The sequence below is a fragment of the Sinocyclocheilus anshuiensis genome, unplaced genomic scaffold (genome assembly GCF_001515605.1).
Source record: "Sinocyclocheilus anshuiensis isolate Anshui unplaced genomic scaffold, SAMN03320099.WGS_v1.1 scaffold1858, whole genome shotgun sequence".
NCBI lineage: Eukaryota > Metazoa > Chordata > Actinopteri > Cypriniformes > Cyprinidae > Sinocyclocheilus > Sinocyclocheilus anshuiensis.
The window spans coordinates 216,285-237,872 of NW_015546141.1; the positions used below are offsets into that span (position 1 = coordinate 216,285).

Sequence of the window (21,588 nt, forward strand, 5' to 3'; positions counted from 1 at the left end):
AGGAGAAGCTTACACTTCTATTAATTATCCGAGCATAAACGGTTATCATCTGATAGTCTCGTAATCGATAAGTGGACATTAGGAAAATATAAACTAAAATGCTAGATGAAAATAAGTGACACAGAAATGTTTTGAGAGCATCCACTGATTGAGAATAGCCCCTGGAGAACTGTACATGCCATATCGTTGCACTGTCCAGCTCGCTGAACACCGTACACATGTACTTCCCGCGGCTGCCAGGGTGCATTGGAAATGCCCTGGCGTATTGCCCGCGATCTGTGACCACTGGCCGCCCTCTCTGTCTCAGGCCGAGACGGGTGTGCAGGGAACAGCGTGTCCTGGCTAGGGGCGATGCAGCGTGTTCAGTGGCTTGTCATCATGGGACGAGTAGGTGCTGAGCATGGAGCGGCACGCATTCAACAAGCTCGCATTACATACAGGACCTTTGTTTATTTGTACAAGGCTTACATAATCATGCAGCGGCGAAGTGTTTATTCTGCTGCAGCTGATTGGTTGGCTGATAAAAAAAAATTTTTTATGCATGGAGGCAACTGGTGTTCAAGCGCTCTGTGGTATTTGAGTATAAATAGAACAGAACTATGTTCAATTGTAGAAAAAGATGTACTTTTTTAACTTGAGTGCTGCACAATGTTGTTGCACAGTTTTAATAGAAAGCACAGTTTGCACAGTACCATTTTGAATCATTTAGCATTGCATATTGCATACTTAATTTAAAAAAGTAGTATACTGTATCTTTACATTAAATTGTAGTTATTAAAAAGTAAGTCTAATTAATTGACTTCATTAAACTGATACAATTTAATAATTTATGAAAAGTTTTTTAAAAAGTTGTTTTTCAGGGCCCAAAGAAATTCATTTTATTTTTTCAAATTCCATCCATTTTCCAAATTTCCAAATTTCCAAATTCCAACCATTTAATGGTTTACTTAAAAAGCGTGTCTAATTAATTGAAATCATTGAACTAATAAAATATAACAATTTACAATTTAAAGTTTAAAAAATATTATATTTTTAGGGCCCTGAAAATCGTTTTATTTTTTCCCAAATTTAATTTTATTTTTGCTAAATTCTGTGTTTTTACCTTTTATATGGATTCAGTTTTAATAGATTAATTACATTTGAATAATCAAAAACCATGTTTAAACAATTGAATTCATTAAACTTTAACAATTTAAAAATGTAAAAGGAAAAACAAATTTAAAAACAAACATTTTTACAATATGAACAGTTTTATTTTTCCATATATATTTTTTTTATTGTCTGTTTAAATTTTCTCAATTTATGATGTAATACAAATGTATTATCAAAGATGATGATACTGATGAATTGATGAAAAAATTTGCCAAATTCATGTGAATTTCTGCTTTATACAGAAATATGTAAAATCCATTTCGATTACTAGGTGCCATGATTCTGTCCACATTTTGGCCTTTACTTCTTCTGAGTTGGTATGAGTTTGGTATATTTGTAACATTTCGGTCCATGTCTGACCTCATTGTAGATGGATGACCTTGAATGTCTCTGACTGAGAGTGCTGTGTCCCTCTTTGACCCCTGACAGACACAAAGATCTGCTGTATTTGTCCTGCTTCTCCTCTGGCTCATTGTTTCCCATCTTCAGAGTGTTTTTCCCTCTTTCTTGCGGTCACTCTTCAGTGACATTGAGTGAATGAGTTTCTGTCTGTCTGTTTCTGTCTTTGTCATCGTCACATATGATCGTGTCAGTCAAACATGATTGTCGCTTCCAGATCCTTCAGTCTCAGATTTTCCTTTAGTCTAAATCTCTGTATTTAGATGCCAAAAATACCATGGAAATACCATTTATTCTTGGACCTGTACTATAGTAGAAGACAGTTTACTTTCAGTATCAACTTCATCTCAGGTCAAAGTGTCTGAATAATTTTTCGTCCCAAATTTGTATCAGTTTTACTGGTAGTCCACTGTATGAAGAATTTTGGGTATAATATGTCACAGTTTACTTTATTTTGCTATCCTCACTTACATAAATGAACTATAGTGTCCTGCACCTGCTAGTAAAAAAAAAGTTAAAAATTATATCTGGTGTCTAAATCATTTTTGGTTTGACTGTACTTAAGTAAAACATTATATATTCTAAATATACTTGGCTTATACTGACACATATAAAGAAATGTCTATTTGGCCAATATTTGTACTTAATACTCGAGATATACTATTTATTATTCAAAATTTGTCTTACACTCACAAGTATACAGAAAAGTGTATTTGGCCTATACTTATACTAAATCTTTTGAGACGTGCTTTTAATTATTATGTGTTCTAAGTATACTTGGATTATACTGACAAGTTTATAGAAAATATTTGACCTAGACTTGTACTAGATCTTTTGATTGAGATATGTATTATTAAGTATTCTAAGTATTTGGCCTATTGTACTGAATCTTTTGATCAAGGTATACTAGCATTACTCTAAGTATACTTGGTTAATATACTGACAAGTATAAAGAAAAGTCTTAGTATATTTGACCTGTACTTGTACTTAATCTTTTGATCAAGATACACTAGTATTATTAGGTATTCTAAGTATACTTGGTTAGTACTGACAAGTACAAAGAAACGTTTGAGTAAATTTGGCCTATACTTGTACTGAATCTTTTGATTGAGATATACTTAAGAAAAATATTAAGTAGAATGCTTGGTCTATATACTGACAACAAGTATACAGAAAAGTCTAAGTATAAGCCTATTTGGTCTACTTGTATGTACTCTTTTGATTGAGATGCACTTAATGTAATTGTGTTTACTCTTTTAATAGAGTTGCCTATGAAATACTTTACCCAAATATTGTCTTCTTTGAGGTAGTACTCCAGCATATGTTTTACATGCATTCTTATGAACTTACATCTTCAAGTTTATAGTGACGAGTTTGCTTTAGTCAGTTCACTTGTATTATAGAAACCATCACTGTACCGCTTTGCTTTTTTGTTTGTGTGTCATTTATAAACTCGCTCTGAAGTCATGTGATCTAGTAACCTTCAGATGAACTCTTCAGATATACTTGCATTGTGTCACGAGTTCAGGCAAACTCACATGACCTCAAAATACACCTACGAGTAAAAGCTTAACTACGCCTCGTAGATATTGACTAAGTGTACGCAAAATCTGTCTCTTTAGCTCGCAGCTCCTGCAGCCTTGTTTTGCGCACTGATTTTCTCTCTGTGTCACACAGACGCAACGCAGACGTTAAGATAAGGCTATTTTGAGTGAACTTAACCATATTTACTGCTGATAAAAAAATATTGCTATGGCTGGCAGACAACACAAAGCTTTTAGCAGTGCTAGTATCTGACAAGCTGTTATTTGTTGTGCCTCAATTAAATGAGACAATACTGTGATTTATGTTGAGTGGTTTGGAAAATGTTTTATGATAATGCTGTCATTGTTAACTAACATAATTGTATTAATTGAAGCTGAAATAATTATAAATATTATATTAAAAACTTAATCGAATATGAGATCATTTGACTTGGCAACCAAATTAAATAAAATGAGTTTAAGCTGAGATACTAAAATTACTCAAACTACATGTAAAATATGTAATAAAAAAGTGAGATAGCGAAATAGAAATTAGGTTTATTAATTTTACAAGAATGCATTTAAAAAAGCGCATAACCAAATTACTAAAACTTAAACTAAATAAAAAAATTTTATTATAAAAATAAACTCTAATTTAAAATATTAACAAATACTATATAGAATATAAATAATACTAAAATAACACTGACGTATAACTGCAACTAGTGTGAAAAATAATAAAAAATTTTGTCACAAATTTTGCCTTGGCAAACAGAAGAAATAAGTTTAAGTTGAGATACTAAAATTACTCAGACTAGAACTAAAATAAAACATAAAGCGAAAGAGAAATAAAATAAAAATAAAATGAAATAAAAATAAAAGCTAATTTAAAATATTAACAAATACTATATAGTATATAAATAATACTAAAATGACACTGGTGTGTGACTGCAACTAGTGTATAAAAATAATCAATATTTTTTAATCAATATAGAAGACAATGTTAGCATCCGTTAATTTGAATTGTTGGAGACAACTGGTTAATTTGAAGCTTTTTTGCTTTTTTCATCTTCCGGGTTTAAAATCTACATCGTGTTGACGTCACAATTATGACGTGGCAAAGGACTATAGTACATCGATGACGCGTCAATGTCTATTAAATTATTCATGAGACTGCGTGTTCTTATCCTATGAGAAGACGCTTCGCTTAATTATTCACAACAGCATGTGTTGATTTGCTATGACAGATGCTACAGACTGTGAGACCGCGTACATTAACTGAGAGAAACGTTCATGGATCGGAGGAGAGTGTTTGTTTATGCTTTATAATAAGAGTTCGGCACAAACTCGATTCATTCCCTTGAGTGAATGTAACCGTTTTTACAGCTCCTGACACAACCCGTCAAAAGGCTTATATAAACGTTGCAGAATACACCAAAAACACTCAATTAAAAAAAAATGACCCTTATGACTGGTTTTGTGGTCTAGGGTCACAATTGTGGTGAGAACTAACCAGCGCTGAAACAGGGGGTTTCATGACCCTTAAATGGCCAATGTGCCAGTGACCATATGCAACATTTACAGTACGTATATACAATAAAGCTTGCTAATATCTGCATGTGGCTGCTCTCCTCTGCTTCACAGGCCGATGTGTGATTGGTGCTCTGCCACTGTCCGCCAGCATGGTAGACATGGAGAAGCACTACAGGCCCCCGTCGCCGCTGGACGACTCCGTGCTGGACAGTCCTCTGTGCCGGGACTTCATCGGGGGAATGGAAGACCTTCAGGACATCTCTCAGTCCATCGAAGAGGACGCTCTCAGCAGCTTCGAGGTGACCGAGAACCAGTCTTCAGGTCTGGGCTCCGGATCGGAGAGCTCCACTGCGTTAGGTACACAAACACTGCCACTCAAATACATGCAGACCTTTAAAGAAAAGACACCTTTCCTCTGCGCATTATGAGAATTAAGAACCTGAGACAACCATACATTGCATAGTTTGCATTTTTCAGTATAAAGCCAAAAACATACTCTACAGACGCAAGCAAATGCAGCTGTGAATGCTTTGCTGACATGTTGTATGCATTGTAATTTTGTTAGAGTTATGCTCATGAAAAAACGAAAATAAACAATTTGCCAATAGGATAAAAACAGAAAATGTATGCAAGAAATATCCAAAAGAAAGTGTTACTTTTTTTTCTTCAATATTCAGAACTGTTTTTTTTTTATTATTATATTAAATAATCATTAGACTGTCAATCAAAATGCAATATGTACAATAGTAGTAGTAATAGTAATAATAATAGCTGCTATTATTATTAATTTATTATAACAAAATAAAAGATATTGATAATAATAATAATTATTATTATTACTATAATAATAATAATAATAATAATTTATTATTATTATTATTATTATTACTATTAAAATGATGGCAAAGTGAGCTGTTTTCCTATATTACCATAATATTTACCTTATAACTAATATGCAGAACTGATGTTTTTGTGTTGTTTTATTTGTTTTTTATCTTTAGTACATCAATCAAATTAATATGTACAATAATAATTATAATTATAATTATTATTATTATTATTATATTTATATTTATTTATACTTCCTTGTTATTATTTTATTATTATTATTAAATTATAATCAATATTGGCAAAATGGCATGTTTTCATATTTTACCAGAATGTTTATCTGATAATTAAATTAAGAAATTTTATTTTAGTGTTGTTTTATATGTCTCAAAATGTATAGTCTTTTATGGATGTTGATATATGAATGCTGATTCAAAATTATTTTAAATATTATAATATACAAGATTTTTTTGCATTCATGTAATTGCATAAAAATGTTGTGGACACTAGTTACATTTTATGCTGCATAATAATTTCATATTTATTTACTGTCAGGCAGGAAATGTAAGTTTTTCTTCATTGCATTCAGCGGATATTCACAAGATTTATCAGACTTGATGTACGTGCAAATTGTGACATGTTTGACCTTTTAGACCTTTCCGTGGTTTCCGATTAGTCATCGGTGGCTTGTGGTTCTGGAATGTCTGACCTAGTTGTTATTTCTAGAAGCTCAATTGAATCCATATTAATTGTGTTAACAAACTTTATATTCCTAAATGTGATTTGTTTCAGAATCTTAACCTGCTGTTTCACCTTATAACAGTCACACAGCACACATAACAGTGCTGAATAATAAGATATAGGGCTGGACAATAATTCAATATCAATATGTATCGCGATATAATTTTTTTCAATAACGGTGATATGACTGATGTTTTAATGTTGTTTTATTTTAAATAACCATTAGACTACATAAATTAAAACTTAATATGTACAATAATAATAATAATTATCATTGTTGTTATTATTATTTATTATTATTTTAACAATAAGAAATAACAAATATGTGACCCTGGAGCACAAAAGCAGTCTGAAGTCGCTGGGGTATATTTGTAGCAATAGCCAACAATACATCATATGGGTCAAAATTATTGATTTTTCTTTTATGCCAAAAATCATTAGGATATTAAGTAAAGATCATGTTCCATGAAGATATTTTGTAAATTTCCTGCCGTAAATATATCAAAACTTAATTTTTGATTAGTAATATGCATTGCTAAGAACTTCATTTGGACAACTTTAAAGGCGATTTTCTCAATATTTACATTTTTTTTGCACCCTCAGATTCCAGATTTTCATATAGTTGTATCTCAGCCAAATATTGTCCTAACAAACCATGCATCAATGGAAAGCTTATTTATTCAGCTTTCAGATGGTGTATAAATCTCAATTTCGAAAAATTTACCCTTATTTTGTGGTCCAGGGTCACATATTATTATTTATTTCATTTTATTATAGTGGTTTTCTAATTGTGTTGTCTAGATCATTACTGTATGAACATTTATTTTATTATATAATTCTTTTTGTGTTGTTTTGTTTAAGGACATTGTTTGGTTTTGTTTGCTCTCTTGGTCAGATGCGCTGACTCCCGCGTCCAGCCCGGCGTCAGGTGTGGCAGGACAGGACGAGTTCACCTGCACCTCTCTGAACCTGGAGTGCCGCGTGTGTTCGGACCGCGCGTCAGGATACCACTACGGGGTTCACGCGTGTGAGGGCTGCAAGGTGAGAGCCGGCCCTTTAAGTCCTGCAGATGATTGCCTTCACAAAGACAATGAATGCGGGCTGAAATGGCACTTTAGCAGCCGTTTGCCTACTTTTTAAGGTTTACAGTAGAAGATAACATTTCTGTGAATGTTACTGTAAAATATGTGTATAATGTATGAAGTATAGAGGCATTAGACTGAAGAGTTTCTGTATATTATCTCTCACACACACTGCTGGCCTGTCAAAGCCCCAGGACACACACACACACACTGGTCTCATTGAGGACACTGAGGATGTTTTGCCCTCATATCTGCGTCTAGAGGAACATCTGTTGACTGCGCACATTAGTCATAATATTGTTGTTAGATGAGCACCAAAAACACTGGCTGCGTTCTTACCACAGTGTGTTTGCTTTTGCTTTAATGTCTATGTGCTTTATGAACTCAAAGGCCAGACAGACCATTATATTGTCTGGGAGAATTAATGCATTTTGATGTATTTTAAAGTGTAAAATAAATAATCATTAGACTACATAAATTAAACAATTATATAATAATTCATGTAATTATAATTATATAATAATTACATTTTTGATAATCGTTAGACTAAATCCAACTTAACATGCACAATAATAATGAAAATAATAGTTTATAATAACAGTTATTATTATTATTAAAAATCAGTTATAGCATAGTGGGATGTTTTAATACATTGGCAGAATATTTACCTGATGCAGAACTGATGTTTTAGTTTTGATTTATTTATTTTGTGTTAAATAATCATTAGACTACATCAATCAAAACTTTATATGTACAATAATAATAATAATAGTTACTGCTATTATGTATTTATTATAACAACAATTATTATTTATTTTAACAGCAACAATTACTTTTTATTTGTATTACTATTTTTTTTTTTTGTTATTGTTGATCAAACTGAAGATTGCATTACATCTCTTATAGTATTTCTGCGAAATTTTTATATTTATTGTTGTGTATATGTTTTGTCACTTCACTTGCAAATTGATTCGATTTTCAAATGCTCGCTGCTCATAAAGTATCATTGGAAGCTATTTATTCACTTGCCACCCGACTTACAGTAGGCCTTGACCTTGATGTTCAAACACGGGCGACAGGTGCGTCCTCGCCCCGTCCGGCTGTGAGTTATGGGACTGCTTGAGCCGAGTCACAGGCCACGGCTGCAGAGGGCAACACGCTCCAGAAGAGTTAAATACAGCCGTGTGCAATAATGCTTAGAAAAACAGAAAAGTCCTTCAGTGCGCTTGTCTAGAATCTTTCAGCACTTAGAGATGCAATGCACTCTTTGTTTATTGCTGGCAATATGCTTCTTTATTACTGACTATTTGCTTGTAGTCTTTGTTTTGGAGCTGTATTTATAAAATGGCTTATATAAAAACAATAAAGATCGTATTTGTAATTATTCAAGAAAAGTGCTTAGAATTAAATAATTATATAAAAATGGTATAATTAAATATTGAAATATTTAGCCTATGTTTTGAAACTACTGTATATTTGAAACTTACTTAATTACAAATTAATAATAATTACTGTAATTGTTTTTGCTAAAACGTACTTGTAATTAAATAAAAATGGTATAAATGAAACATTTAATTAAATATATTAAATATTTAAATATTTTATAAAGTACTTATAATTAAATAAGTACTAGAAACTTTCAGATACTTAAAGCGGCCTAAAAAAATACGGCACTCTTTGTTTATTGCTTGTAGTATGTCTCTTTGTTTTTCTTTATTTACTTTTTGCTTGTAGCCCGTGTTTTGTAGCTGTATTTAGAAAATGTTATAATCAAAACAATTACAGTAATTATTATTCATTTGTAATTTTTTTTGAAAGTACCTCTATTTAAATAAGTAATTAAATAAAAATGGTATCAATTAAATATTTTATTAAATATTTACTGTAATTATTTAGCCTATGTTTTGAAGCTATTTAGAAAATTGCTAATTTAAAACAATTACAGTAATTATTATTAATCAGAATTTTTTTTAAAAGCGCTTATAATTGACTATGTAATTAAATAAAATTGTATAAATTACATATTTAACACTAGAACCGCCAGGGGTCGCTGTATACCTAAAAGCGCCAGCGGGTAAATTTTACCCACGCACTGAGAACGAGAATTAGAAGGAAGTAAATACATATTTGGGTGGTGTAATAGGCTATTATAATACAATGTCATTAATCAATATATTAAGATAACCCATGCTATTTAAATTACTAAAATAGCCTATAGACAATAATAAGCAATAATAATTCACCACATTGCATAGGATGATACGATGACAAATTCAAGCGCACAGTTCCACCTAATTAATTAGGTCGGATTTTTTTTCTTCAGGAAACAGGCAGACTAGAATAAATAGCAACACAGAAGCGAACAATAAACGATAGAAATGGCAAAACAAAAATTTAATAATTAATCAAAATTTTGAACAATTATGAGTAACATTAGGATAAAGCGTCTAAATATGATATATTGATCGCCGTCAGGACGCTTTACTTATCTCCCCACCATCAGACTCTCCATCGCTCATGGCATTTAGTGCTTCTTATACCTCTTCAGCATTCATAAATCGCCTTCTTTTACTCATTTTGTCTTTATTTATGAAACTGATAACCGCGAGTGAGTGAGTGAAAGGCGTTGCCTAGCAATGTACTATGTTAAAACATAAGCGGCACGAAAATGACAGCACGAACAAACAGGCATTATATAGCGGGTAAATTTGACCCGCGCTGGCACTTATAGGTATAAATGCCTCGTTTTTTGATCTGGTTTTATCTAAACAGTTTTTAACAACAGGGGATTGTAAATCACACAATTTTAGTGAAAGTCAGTGACTGGGAGACTTGAATGTTTTTTTTTTAATCTTTTATGTGCGTTTTAAAAACAGCCACGGGTAAAATTTACCCCGTGGCGGTTCTACACTGTAAAAAATGATTGTGATTTAACAGTAAAAGACTGTAAAAATGTTACAGTAAAAACCTGTTAACTGCTTAACAGTAAGTTTCCATACTATATTCGGTGAATAAATGTAATTACATTTAATGTGATTTCACAGTAAAATACTGTTAAAAATACGTTTTTTGGAAGTGAAAAAGAAAAAGTCATTGTATAATTTACAGTGAAAAAACGTAAATTGACACTCCCAGAATTGTGTCACTGTGGTGTTAAGACACCGTAAACATATTAGAATCAGAATTCCCTGCATGACACTTCATATTTGATGTTTTTTTTTTGTTTGTTGAAATAACATGTTTCTTCTTAATTTTTTCTTATCAGTTGTGTACATTAGGGTTTAATCTTACATCTAATGTTGTTGAATCAATGTTTTTGCATTATTTCAGTATTCTGTGTGTCACCATGATGGTGTTTAGTGTTTTTGTGAATGAGACTGTGCACCTTCTATATATAAGTATTGTCCTCCTCAGCTCATAGAAAAGCTGTTTGTGATTAGCTTTGGTTCATCATGTGACTTTCTCATCACCACCAGTTTTTGGTGGTTATCAGTGCATTACAATGGTTCAAAACAGATATTAGTACTTCAATATGTTGGTTTATTAACATTACATCAGTTAATGAAATATGGTATTTTATTGTGAATTTAAGTGAAGTCTGTAAAACCTAAAATGTTGCTACCATATTTTTTACTTTGAAGTTCTGGCAACCACAGCTGCCGGTATTTTACCGTAAATGTCACCGATTTTTTTTTACAGTGTATTGTTAAAGTAGTTGAACAGATTCATTCATTTAAATCAAGAATTGTTTGGGAATCAGATCGTGACTCCAGAATCAGATCGAATCAAATCGTCAGGTGCCTAAAGATTCCCATCCTTAATATTAATGTAGAATTTAATTGATGTGCTTTACATCAAAAATAGCTTTTGGAATCAGAATCTTGAGCCCTGACTGTCCATTTCCTAATACCTGACTCGTCTGCGTCTCCATCTGCTCAGTCATGTTTTGGACACTCTCGACCTCTCCTCCTCTTCCTCCTGTCCCTGGTGCCTCTCCGTCTCCCTCCGTATCTCCCCATCTAATCTCCCTTTCGAAACCGCAGTGTTTCTAGGGACGAAATGGCTCAATATGAGTGAAGCAAGAGCGATTAGTTTTTACAGCCCCGTCCCTTCTTGCCAGCCTGCACTTAAACCTCTGCTCTGCTGGCAGACCGCTGGTCGTCTTCAGGACTTCGCCAGATTGTGCAAGACGCTCGATTTCATGCTTTGGATGCATTTATGACCTCAGGAACTGTTTATTCTTTCCAGGAAATAATGCTCTGATGTTAAGATGGAGTTTATGGCTTTCAGCAGCGGTTCATCGTCAAATAAGTTTGAATATAAATGCTGTTTTTTTTTGGTAATGGTTGGTAAGATATTTTTGTGTTTTTGTTCACCAAGGCTGCATTCAATTGATCAAAAATACTATAAAAATACTATGAAAATTATGAATTATTCCCCCAGTTTCACAGACAAGGCTTAAGCCTAGTCCCAGACTAAAGTGTGATTCTGAGCTGTTTCAACTGAAAGAAACTTGCACTGACTGATCTTAAAACATATCAGTGCCTTTGTTTGGTCTCAAGATGCACACCAGTGATGTTTTTTCTAAGGCATGTTAATCAAAATTACTTAAATGTCCTAATTGAACTATGACCTAATCCTGGCTTAGTCTGAGCCCTGTCTGTGAAACCGGGCCATTATTCGAATTAAAATGAACTTCTTCTATTCTAGTCTTCTATTCGAATGTGTTAAAATATATAATTAATATAATTTCTTCCTGTGATCAAAGCTGAATTTTAAGCATCATTACTCCAGTCTTCAGTGTCACATGATCCTTCAGAAATCATTCTAATATGCTGATTTGCTGCTCAAGAAGCATTTTTAATTATTATCAATGTTGAAAACAGTTGTGCTGCTTCCTATTTTTTTGAATAAATTTTATTACCATGATACATTTTATTTTTCAGGATTCTTTGATGAATAGAACGTTCAAAAGAACAGCATTTATTTGAAATTTTGTAACATTTTAAACGTCTAATGTAATATAATATAAACATAACATAAATGTCGTTTAATTTAAAAGCATATTTTGTGTTGATATATTTACTATATTTACATGTAAGAGCATCAGAAAACACAAAAACAAAACAAGTAAAGAACATGTTAAATGTTTATTTAAATTAATTTAAATTTAATTTAATTTAATTTGCATTCATTTAACTTTAAATTAATTTAAATAAACATTTAAAACCTATTAAAGCAATAATAATTTTAGTACTTTCCATTTGTAAAATATTAAATGAACTGCATTATGTAAAAATAGGTATAGCAACATGGTTATTTAATATATAAAAAAATATGATGCTTCTCCAGCAAGAATGACTATACTTCCATGCATATAATTTCCATTATATAAGGTTTTGATCAGGCCGTTCACTCCTAATGTTAAGCATGGGTCAGATTGTCAGCCTCGTTCCTATTTTGAATCTCTGTCACCAGAAGCTGTTTCTAAGAGAGGAAACCCCGACGGATCCAAGGACAAATGAGGACAAACACAGCCTGCGAATGTGCTGCCAAGCTATTTCCAGAAGCACCTGGTTTAGATTGTGTACATGAATTTCTGGCCCGTTTAATAGCGAGATATGAACTCAAAATAGAAGGAGTTGTCTTTATGGGGTACAGTACAGAACGAAACCGATATTTAAAGCTAGCGTTGACCTTACATTGATCTGGTTGGTCTGGGAATGCTTGTAGGAATGCGTGCTATTCTGGTTTTTCAGAATGAACTCAAACAGAGTTCTGTTTCTCCGTCTTGTAGGGTTTCTTCCGCCGGACCATTCGCCTCAAGCTGGAGTACGATAAATGTGAACGACGCTGTAAGATCCAAAAGAAGAACCGAAACAAGTGCCAATACTGTCGCTTTCAGAAGTGCCTGTCGGTGGGCATGTCCCACAATGGTGAGTGTGACCAACAAAAGCCCACTTCTGATGCTCATTCCATTGTTTTTCATCTAATTTCAACATTTGCAAAGGCTAGTCAGTACGGTGGCTGAGAAGTGCTAAACAAATCACAATTCTGAAAACAAAATAACAAATTACAAACGCAAATGCAAGTCTAAAAAACAAAATAACAATTCAGAAAGCATAACAGCGATTCAGAAAACATTATAACAAGTCAGAAAACACAATGACAAATTCGAAAACAAAATAACAAGTCAGAAAACACAGCGACAAATCAGACAAACCGGAAGAGGTAAGTATAGTTTGAGACAGCGCCATTGGTTTGGGATTACTCACCGCTGACTGGACGAGACATCTGTCAATCAACGTATACAGGGAGTAACCAGCCGAAGAACAGCAGAGTCGTGGTAGAAAGTTCGGAAATGGTATTAAAGTAGCTCAGTTTAAATGTATTGTATGAATTGCCCTTACTATGGAATAAAAAATACGGGGTGTCTATTTACATTTAGTTAAAAGTGGCTGTGAATCATCAGCTCCAGTGGCGCAGATGGATAAGTGTGTGCCCTTTGCTTTTTGACGCGATCGCCCCGGGTTCGATCCCACCTTTTGCCGAACTTTTTTTTCCTCCCTTTTCAATCTCGTATTTGCAATGGATTCTATTTACACTAAATGAAAATAGCAGGATTTTTCCAAACCAATGGCGCTGTCTCAAACTATACCTACCTTTTCCGGTTTGTCTGATTTGTCGTTGTGTTTTCTGACTTGTTAATTTGTTTTCGGATTTGTTGTTGTGTTTTCTGACTTATTTTGTTTTCGAATTTGTCATCGTGTTTTCTGACTTGTTACAATGTTTTCTGAATTGTTGTTGTGCTTTCTGAATTGTTATTTTGTTTTTTAGACTTGCATTTGCATTTGTAATTTGTTATTTTGTTTTCAGAATTGTGATTTGTTTAGCACTTCTCGGCCACCGTAAGTCAGTGATTTCATTTATACATTTATTTATTTTGACAAACACTAAGGTCATTTGGTAATTTAATCCACTTCTCTCAGTTTATGGGAACGGATCTATATCTATATATCTAATCTATATATCTAAAGTCGTTACATAGATCACTGCGAACTGTTGCACTTCATGGTAATGTGCACATATTTTAAATATGGACACTTATTAGTGAAATGCTGGAAACTGTTTACAAATAATGTGAAGTTGGACATTATTATAGTTTTAACAAATATTGTATATTTTTTTTTGCAATTATATATTTATTTATGGTATTAATAATATTTTTCTATTTACATTTTATATTAGGGTTTGCACAACTAATCAGTGTTATTGCAGTTACAGTGTTATTTTAGTATCACTGAGATACTATTATAATTTTATTGGTATTTGTAATTTAATTAAATTTTTATATTTTCTGTTTTCACTTTAATTTTAGTTGAAGATTTAGTAATTTTGTTTTGTGCTTTTGTCATGTCTGTTATTTTTTGTCTAGATTCTTATTAAATTGATTTCAGTTGTAGTAATGTTTAGTAATGTAGTACTTGAAGTTCAAATGAAAATGAGAAATAATGCTTTGACAAACAGCTGAAATAGAATAAGTTATTGTCAATTTTATTTTATTTCAGTTAACATTTATTTTGTTTCAAGTAGTGAAAATGTTTTTTATGGTTTTAGTTTTAGTTAACAACAATAACCCTGATTAGTAGTCGAGTCATGAGTTTACTTTATGTAAATAATAGTATGCTTATGTAATGTACACATTTTTAAAATGACATTTTGAGAGATAAAATGCAAGTTAGAAAGCCATTTAAACTATAAATAGGATATTTAAATAATTAAATAATAAATAGGATGGTATTTCCTATTATTACATTTAATATGAACTTATTATTTGTCTAAGCAATAACAGAAATTTTGTTTACTGCTTCTTCACCATGAATTAAATGCCATGCGAATGCATGAGTTTTATTTTATTTTTACACTCTCCCTATGAGAAATTACCATCCAAATAGGGCTAAATTCTTCAAGCGTTGTAGCAAGGTCCAAAATAAATACTGTCCATCTAAACAACTTTTTGAGGAATTGCAAAATTTACATTTCAGTCCGTTCCTCACAAAAATTGTTGTTTGGCGTTAGATGTCTTGAAAATAGCACATTTGTAGTATGAGCTACTTTTATGGGGATTTGTCAAATTTGTAGTTTGACAACACATGACCATTATTTGCTTATTAAAGCTCAATTCAGAGACAGAAAATATATAGATACACCTATACTGCACTGAAAATATAACAGTGTATGTATGGGTTGATGTTGCAGCAACGTTCTGGATAATCTTTGACTAAATGAGCTAACGTGAGAGCGTTTGTCCTTGAGATATCAGTGCATTGACTTCCTGCGATGACCTCTTCACTGTTTTCAGTCTGGAGTCAAAGGTCATCATTTATTAGGGCCGCTAACACGTCCAGCCCTGCTGAAGCACTCATCATATGCAGGCTTTATGACCAGCGAAGGCATGTGCTGAAATCGAGCTATGGTCGAAGTCTGAAATCTGAACTGTGGACACTTGAAAACATTCCTCAAAGCGATGTAGGTTAGCTGCTAAAATTAGCAAGTTTTATGGTGTCTTTGGTTGTTTTGATAGAAATAGTCATATATAAATTGTGTTGGAAAAGAGACTTGTGTTACTAAATAAACAGGGATTGGTTGTTCCATTCTTTTCTTTATTAAAGCGGTTTATCTTTCAGGTTGACACACATCGTAAGATGATATAAACACATATGCTTGCTTTAGAATAGGCATCTGCTTCAGACTTGCTCATCCCAGTGAAAGTTAAAACCAGCGACCCTCGCCACTCCCTTCATCCTGTTGCATAAACCTTTTTTTGCATTAAATTGATCAAAAGGGGCATATAAAATGTTACATAAGATTTCTATTTCAAATAAATGCTGTGCTTGAACTTTATATTCATCAAAGAATCCTGAAAAAAAATTGTACACAAGTGTTTTCAACATATAATAATAATAAGAAATGTTTCTTAAGCTTCAAATCAGCATATTATTATGATTTCTGAAGGATCATGTGACACTGAAGACTGGAGTAAAGATGCTGAAAATTCAGCTTTTAACACAGGAATAAATTACATTTTACAATATATTCAAGTAGAAAAGTTATTTTAAATTGTAATAATATTTCACATTATTGCTGTTTGTACTGTATTTTTAATCAAATAAATGCAGCTTTGGTAAGCAGAAGAGACTTCTTTCTACCTTTTGACCTATTTTACACCTTGCAAGCCCCAAAAAATTGGCTTTTTTCTATTTCGCTTTGTACTGTGTAGTTTTTGTGTTCATGTTCAACATAACAACAATCCTGTTGCTGGACTCTTTTTTTAACAAGTTAAAAACTCATAAAATCTCATAAAAAACATGTTATGCGACATATTGAAAAAAAAGCAAGAAAGTCTGACAGTGTTCTGAATTGGTCATGTAATGTGGAAAAGTTTTGAACTGTGATCTTAATGTGCCATAACAATACATATTCGTGGAGATTAGTTTCAACATGTATGCGTGTGCATGCAAAAGTGTTTTCGAAACATGCATTTGTGTGTCATGCAGTGGAGGTTTGCAGGCTGGGACTGTAAGCTTATTAGCTGTTGGAGATTATGGCGTCTGCATTAGGATTGTATTCAGGTTTTAAAGATGTCTACATTTGCATGCACCATATACTACTTACAGTAGAGACCTAAGCAACTATCCAAAACACACTAGCAACCACATAAAATCATTTAGAGCAACTCTTCAGCATCATAAAAGATAGTTTTGCATTGGCACCACTGGTTAAATCTAGTTTGTGATATGTTGTGTATTTATTCTGGAGCAGCTTCACACGATCAACAGTGTGCATGGAAGGAGAAATCAAAAGTATTTATTTAAAACAAAACCAGCAACACTTGTTAAGTGGAAAAATCTAACTATTCAGAGAATGGAATGGAAAAATAAATACAAAGTTTCTTTGTATTGGTGAAATAAATAGTATATAGTTTTTTCAATTCCATTCTCTGAATAGTTTGATGTCTCCACTTGACAAGTGTCGCTGGTTTTGTTTTAAATAAATCTAGTTTCTGAAATGCTGAAACAATGTTCGACTCCATAATACCTACCGCTGCTCTGCCTGTCCAATGACACCATAAAACTGCATTTGAACACGGTCCAGATTGAAACTCATGTTACTCAATTCCTCTGGGCAAGTTTCTAAGGCACCAGACATCCTGATCTGACAAAATCTGTAAATAATGGCCTTGGATTTCAGCAAATATTAATCATCCATGATCAGCAGCGCGTGTGGTTGTTTTGCAAGAGAATCCTCAGAGTGAAGGTTTACAGACACAGCTTACAGTCCACTTTTATGTTATCCACACTTGCATCAAACTAACAATAGGGATATTGAACAAAAGCACGTTGAACGTCATGCCAAGTAAGTCACACAGCAGGTTGTTAGTAGCAGAGATTAACTTTTATGTGATTTGAACTCTTGGAAGGCTCTCAAGAACTAACCACGAATGATCACGCCAAATTTTATCAGCATATCACTGGAGAAACTTCAGATATCGGTTTCGTTCCAAAATATAGAGAGCTTCCTACAGAGGCCGCAGCATTATAAGTAGGGCTGCCCCCGACTAAAAATTCTTCTAGTCGACTAATTGCATGGCTCTTTTAAGCCATTAGTCGACTAATTGCATGTTTATATTAATTTAATTACTTAAAGGGATAGTTCACCCAAAAATGAAAATTCTGTCATTTATTACTCACCCTCATGTCGTTCCAAACCCGTAAGACCTTCGTTCATCTTCGGAACACAAATTAAGATATTTTTGATGGAATCCGAGAGCTCTCAGACCCTGCATAGACAGCAATGCAACTGCAATGTTCCCAGGTCCAGAGACATAATAAGGACATCGGTAAAACAGTCTGTGTGACATCAGTGGCTCAACTTCAGTTTTGCGAAGCTACGAGAATACTTTTTGAGCGCAAAGAAAACAAAAATAACATAATTTTTTTAACAATTCTTCTCCCCCATGCAGATTATGTTCATGCACGCGCTTTCTCCCCCAAACGTAAACAACGCTGATTACGTCGATTATGCTCATGGGTACTCTCAAAAATGGCGGAAGACGTAACTCGGGGGAGAAGAATTGTTAAATAAATAAATTATTATCCAGGTGGATGTGGCACATTGGTGGTGGTTGAGGAGATTCCCCTTCGAATGATGTATTACTCTTATCTGTATGAGCAAAAATGACGTCGTATTTTAAGTTGTTTATCAGGAAAAAATGCCAGTATTTGCGCCGGCGCCTCCATATCCTGCAGTAAGCATGCTAATAGCTTCCACACTTTGCACTAACACTCGGACATGCGTTTATAGTGCACATACTGTATATCTATATTAATGTTAGAGTGAGCAGCCGTGTAAAGCTGCTACTGCTTATGTTTCACAATCAAATGTTATGCAATATTTTTGGTCGATGAATGACCGGCGAGCGTTTTGATTTCCTGCACGATATAAAGTAATTACCTCAAAGACCAGCCGTTAACGATCTGTCCGCCATGAACACAGACTTTTTTATTTCTGCGACTCATCGACTAATAAAATTTCAGTCGACTAAAGCCGCATACAATAGTGCAGGCGCAAGGTGAATGTTGAGACAGAATGAGTCTACTAGCTGGTACTGCGCATGTGTCGAACTCATCTATTCACACTCATCCGCGGTTGAGTATAGTTGGATGCGGCTGTGCACGAGGCAGAACAGAAGTATAGCCAGGTCTAAATAGGATAGTTCACCCAAAAATGTCATTAATTGCTCACGCTGTCGTTCCAAACCAGTAAGACATTCGTTCATTGTCAGCGCCGATAGCCTCGTGGTTAGTGTGTCAACACATAGCGTAACTGCGCTCATGGTGACCCGAGTTTGATTCCCATCTCGAGGTCCTTTGCTGATCCCACTTTTCTGTTGTCTCTCTACTTTCGTATCTCAATAAAAAAGTTAAATGCATAAAAATCCCAAAAATAATAACTTAAAAAAAAAGACATTTGTTCATCTTCGGAACACAAATTAAGATGTTTTTGATGAAATCCGAGAGCTTTCTGACCCTGCATAGACAGCAACGCAACTACCACGTTCAAGGCCCAGAAAGGTAGTAAGGACTTTGATAAAATAGTCCATGTGACATCAGTGGTTCAACTGTAATGTAATAAAGCTACGAGAATACTTTTTGTGCGAAAAGAAAACAAAAAATAACTTTATTTAACAATTTCTTCTTTCGGGTCAGTCCGCCGCCCTTATCGAGAGTACCATGATTGAACATGAATGAATGTGGTAGTTGTGTTGCTGTCTATGGAGGGTCAGAAAGCTTTCGGATTTCATCAAAAATATCTTAATTTGTGTGACTAATGTTTAGTTGACTATTAGGTGAGCAGCCATAATTATATGTCTTACATGGGACATTCGTTTGGTTGTATTCTCTAAGTTGAGGTTCTTGTTTGTATCCTGCGAACAGCCATCCGCTTTGGGCGAATGCCACAGTCGGAGAAGCTGAGGTTGAAGGCGGAGATCCTAACGGGGGAACGAGAGGTCGAGGACCCGCAACTGGCCGATCAGAAAACCCTGGCCAAGCAGATCTACGAGGCCTACCTGAAGAACTTCAACATGAACAAATCCAAAGCAAGGACCATCCTGACGGGCAAGGCAAGCACGCCGGTAAGAGCATCCAGCCATGTGCTTCATGTATTAGAGCTGATGTGTGTCTTTTTCTGGATCTATTTTGTCTATAATTGCTGCAACATACTTGCAACAACTTAGCAACACCCTAGCTACAACCAAGAACACCTTAGTAAAGCCCTAGTAACCACTCAGAACACCTTAGCAGCATTTTGAATCTAGAACATTTTGAATCTCTTTTAAGTTTTCAGGCATCACGTCAAGCCTAATCACAAATCACATAATCCATTACATTACACATTTTAGGTAATATGTTTAGACTAATTTTGGATTACTTTTAGATTACTTTTGACCTAACTTGTTCATCACATTGATTTAAATAGGATAAACTTGTATTATATTGATAAAAATATACCAAGAGAAAGAAAACATATTCAGTTCCTTGTAATTAACCACATGAAGTGCATTAAACATTATATTACATCAGGGTTTCCCAAACTGGGGTTTGTAAATGTCAAACGATTAATCGCGATTAATCACATCCAAAATAAAAGTTTTTGTTTACATAATATATGTGTGTGTACTGTGTATATTTATTATGTATAAATACACACAGAGTATATATTTTGAAAATATTTACATGTATTTATTAGAGCCTGACCGATATATCGTTTTGCCGATATCATCGGCCGATATGAGCCTGTCGCAGATATATCTGTATCTGTGAATATGCCGCCAATATTAACATTTTTTTTACAGAACATATAACGCAGATTAAATGTTTCTGAATGGTGTAATTACTTAGTTTGTCCGCATTCCATTGTTTGCTACTGGCGAACCCAGTTCAGCGTAGTGTAGAGATGCGCGGATGAGCTCAAACTTTACCCGAGTCCGCTACTTCAAATTATCCACCCGCCACCCACCCGCACCTATATTTGATCGTCACATTACAATGATTCTAATTCTTAGTTTTGCGTGATGATATGATGAATGGATGGTTAATTTTTAACAGCAGATTCAGTGACGTTAGAGACTAGAGCTGATCTGCGCATCACGGCACGCGTCTGCGGCGCACTAAAGCCTGTGTTACGGCCACCGGAGCTGATCGCGGCCACTCAGTCAATGCTGGTGTTTATAACGGCCGCGCTGCGGCCCAGAACTCATGCTTATCACATCGGTCACATCACATCACGCAGCTTGACAAAATACAATAGAATTTCTATTCTATATTGTCGCGCTGCGCCGCTCACGTTCGGTGTAGAATAGAACCCATTATAATCAGTGATGTTGTCTACACTGGATGCAGTAAACTGATGCCTCGCCTCGTTCCGTTTATGACGTGCTGACACAAAGTTCAAATGATTTTCAACGGTTGCTTTTTCGTGTCCTATTGCGGCACAGACACGGTGCCAGCATAGTTTGTCAGTACAGTCTGTAACGTAGCAGATTGAAAAGTTAGTATCTTTCTGCAGTCCAATAGATGGCAGTGCGGTGGTGGCTTGAGTCTGTTGAATGGTGATTTAACGCTACGTTGTCACCTAGTTGGAGAGACTCAATGCTAAGTAAATAAACAACAATGTCCTCGTCTTTTACTCTCACAATGAGCTTATCATATTTGTTTGCTACATTAGTAGGGCCCTATGATTTCCGCGATGCAGAAAACATGGACGGA

General features: G+C 34.1%; 1 protein-coding gene across 1 annotated transcript in view; it reads left to right on the forward strand.

Annotated features, from left to right (window-relative positions):
- Positions 1-21,588, forward strand: part of LOC107701195 (peroxisome proliferator-activated receptor alpha-like) — a 51,819-nt gene that overhangs the window by 21,272 nt on the left and 8,959 nt on the right. Inside the window, exons 2-5 of the mRNA XM_016503157.1 lie at positions 4,719-4,964; positions 7,072-7,217; positions 13,056-13,194; positions 19,756-19,955. Of these exons, the coding sequence (XP_016358643.1) occupies positions 4,757-4,964; positions 7,072-7,217; positions 13,056-13,194; positions 19,756-19,955 (693 nt within the window). The 5' untranslated portion in view covers positions 4,719-4,756. The remainder of the gene's footprint in view (positions 1-4,718; positions 4,965-7,071; positions 7,218-13,055; positions 13,195-19,755; positions 19,956-21,588) is intronic.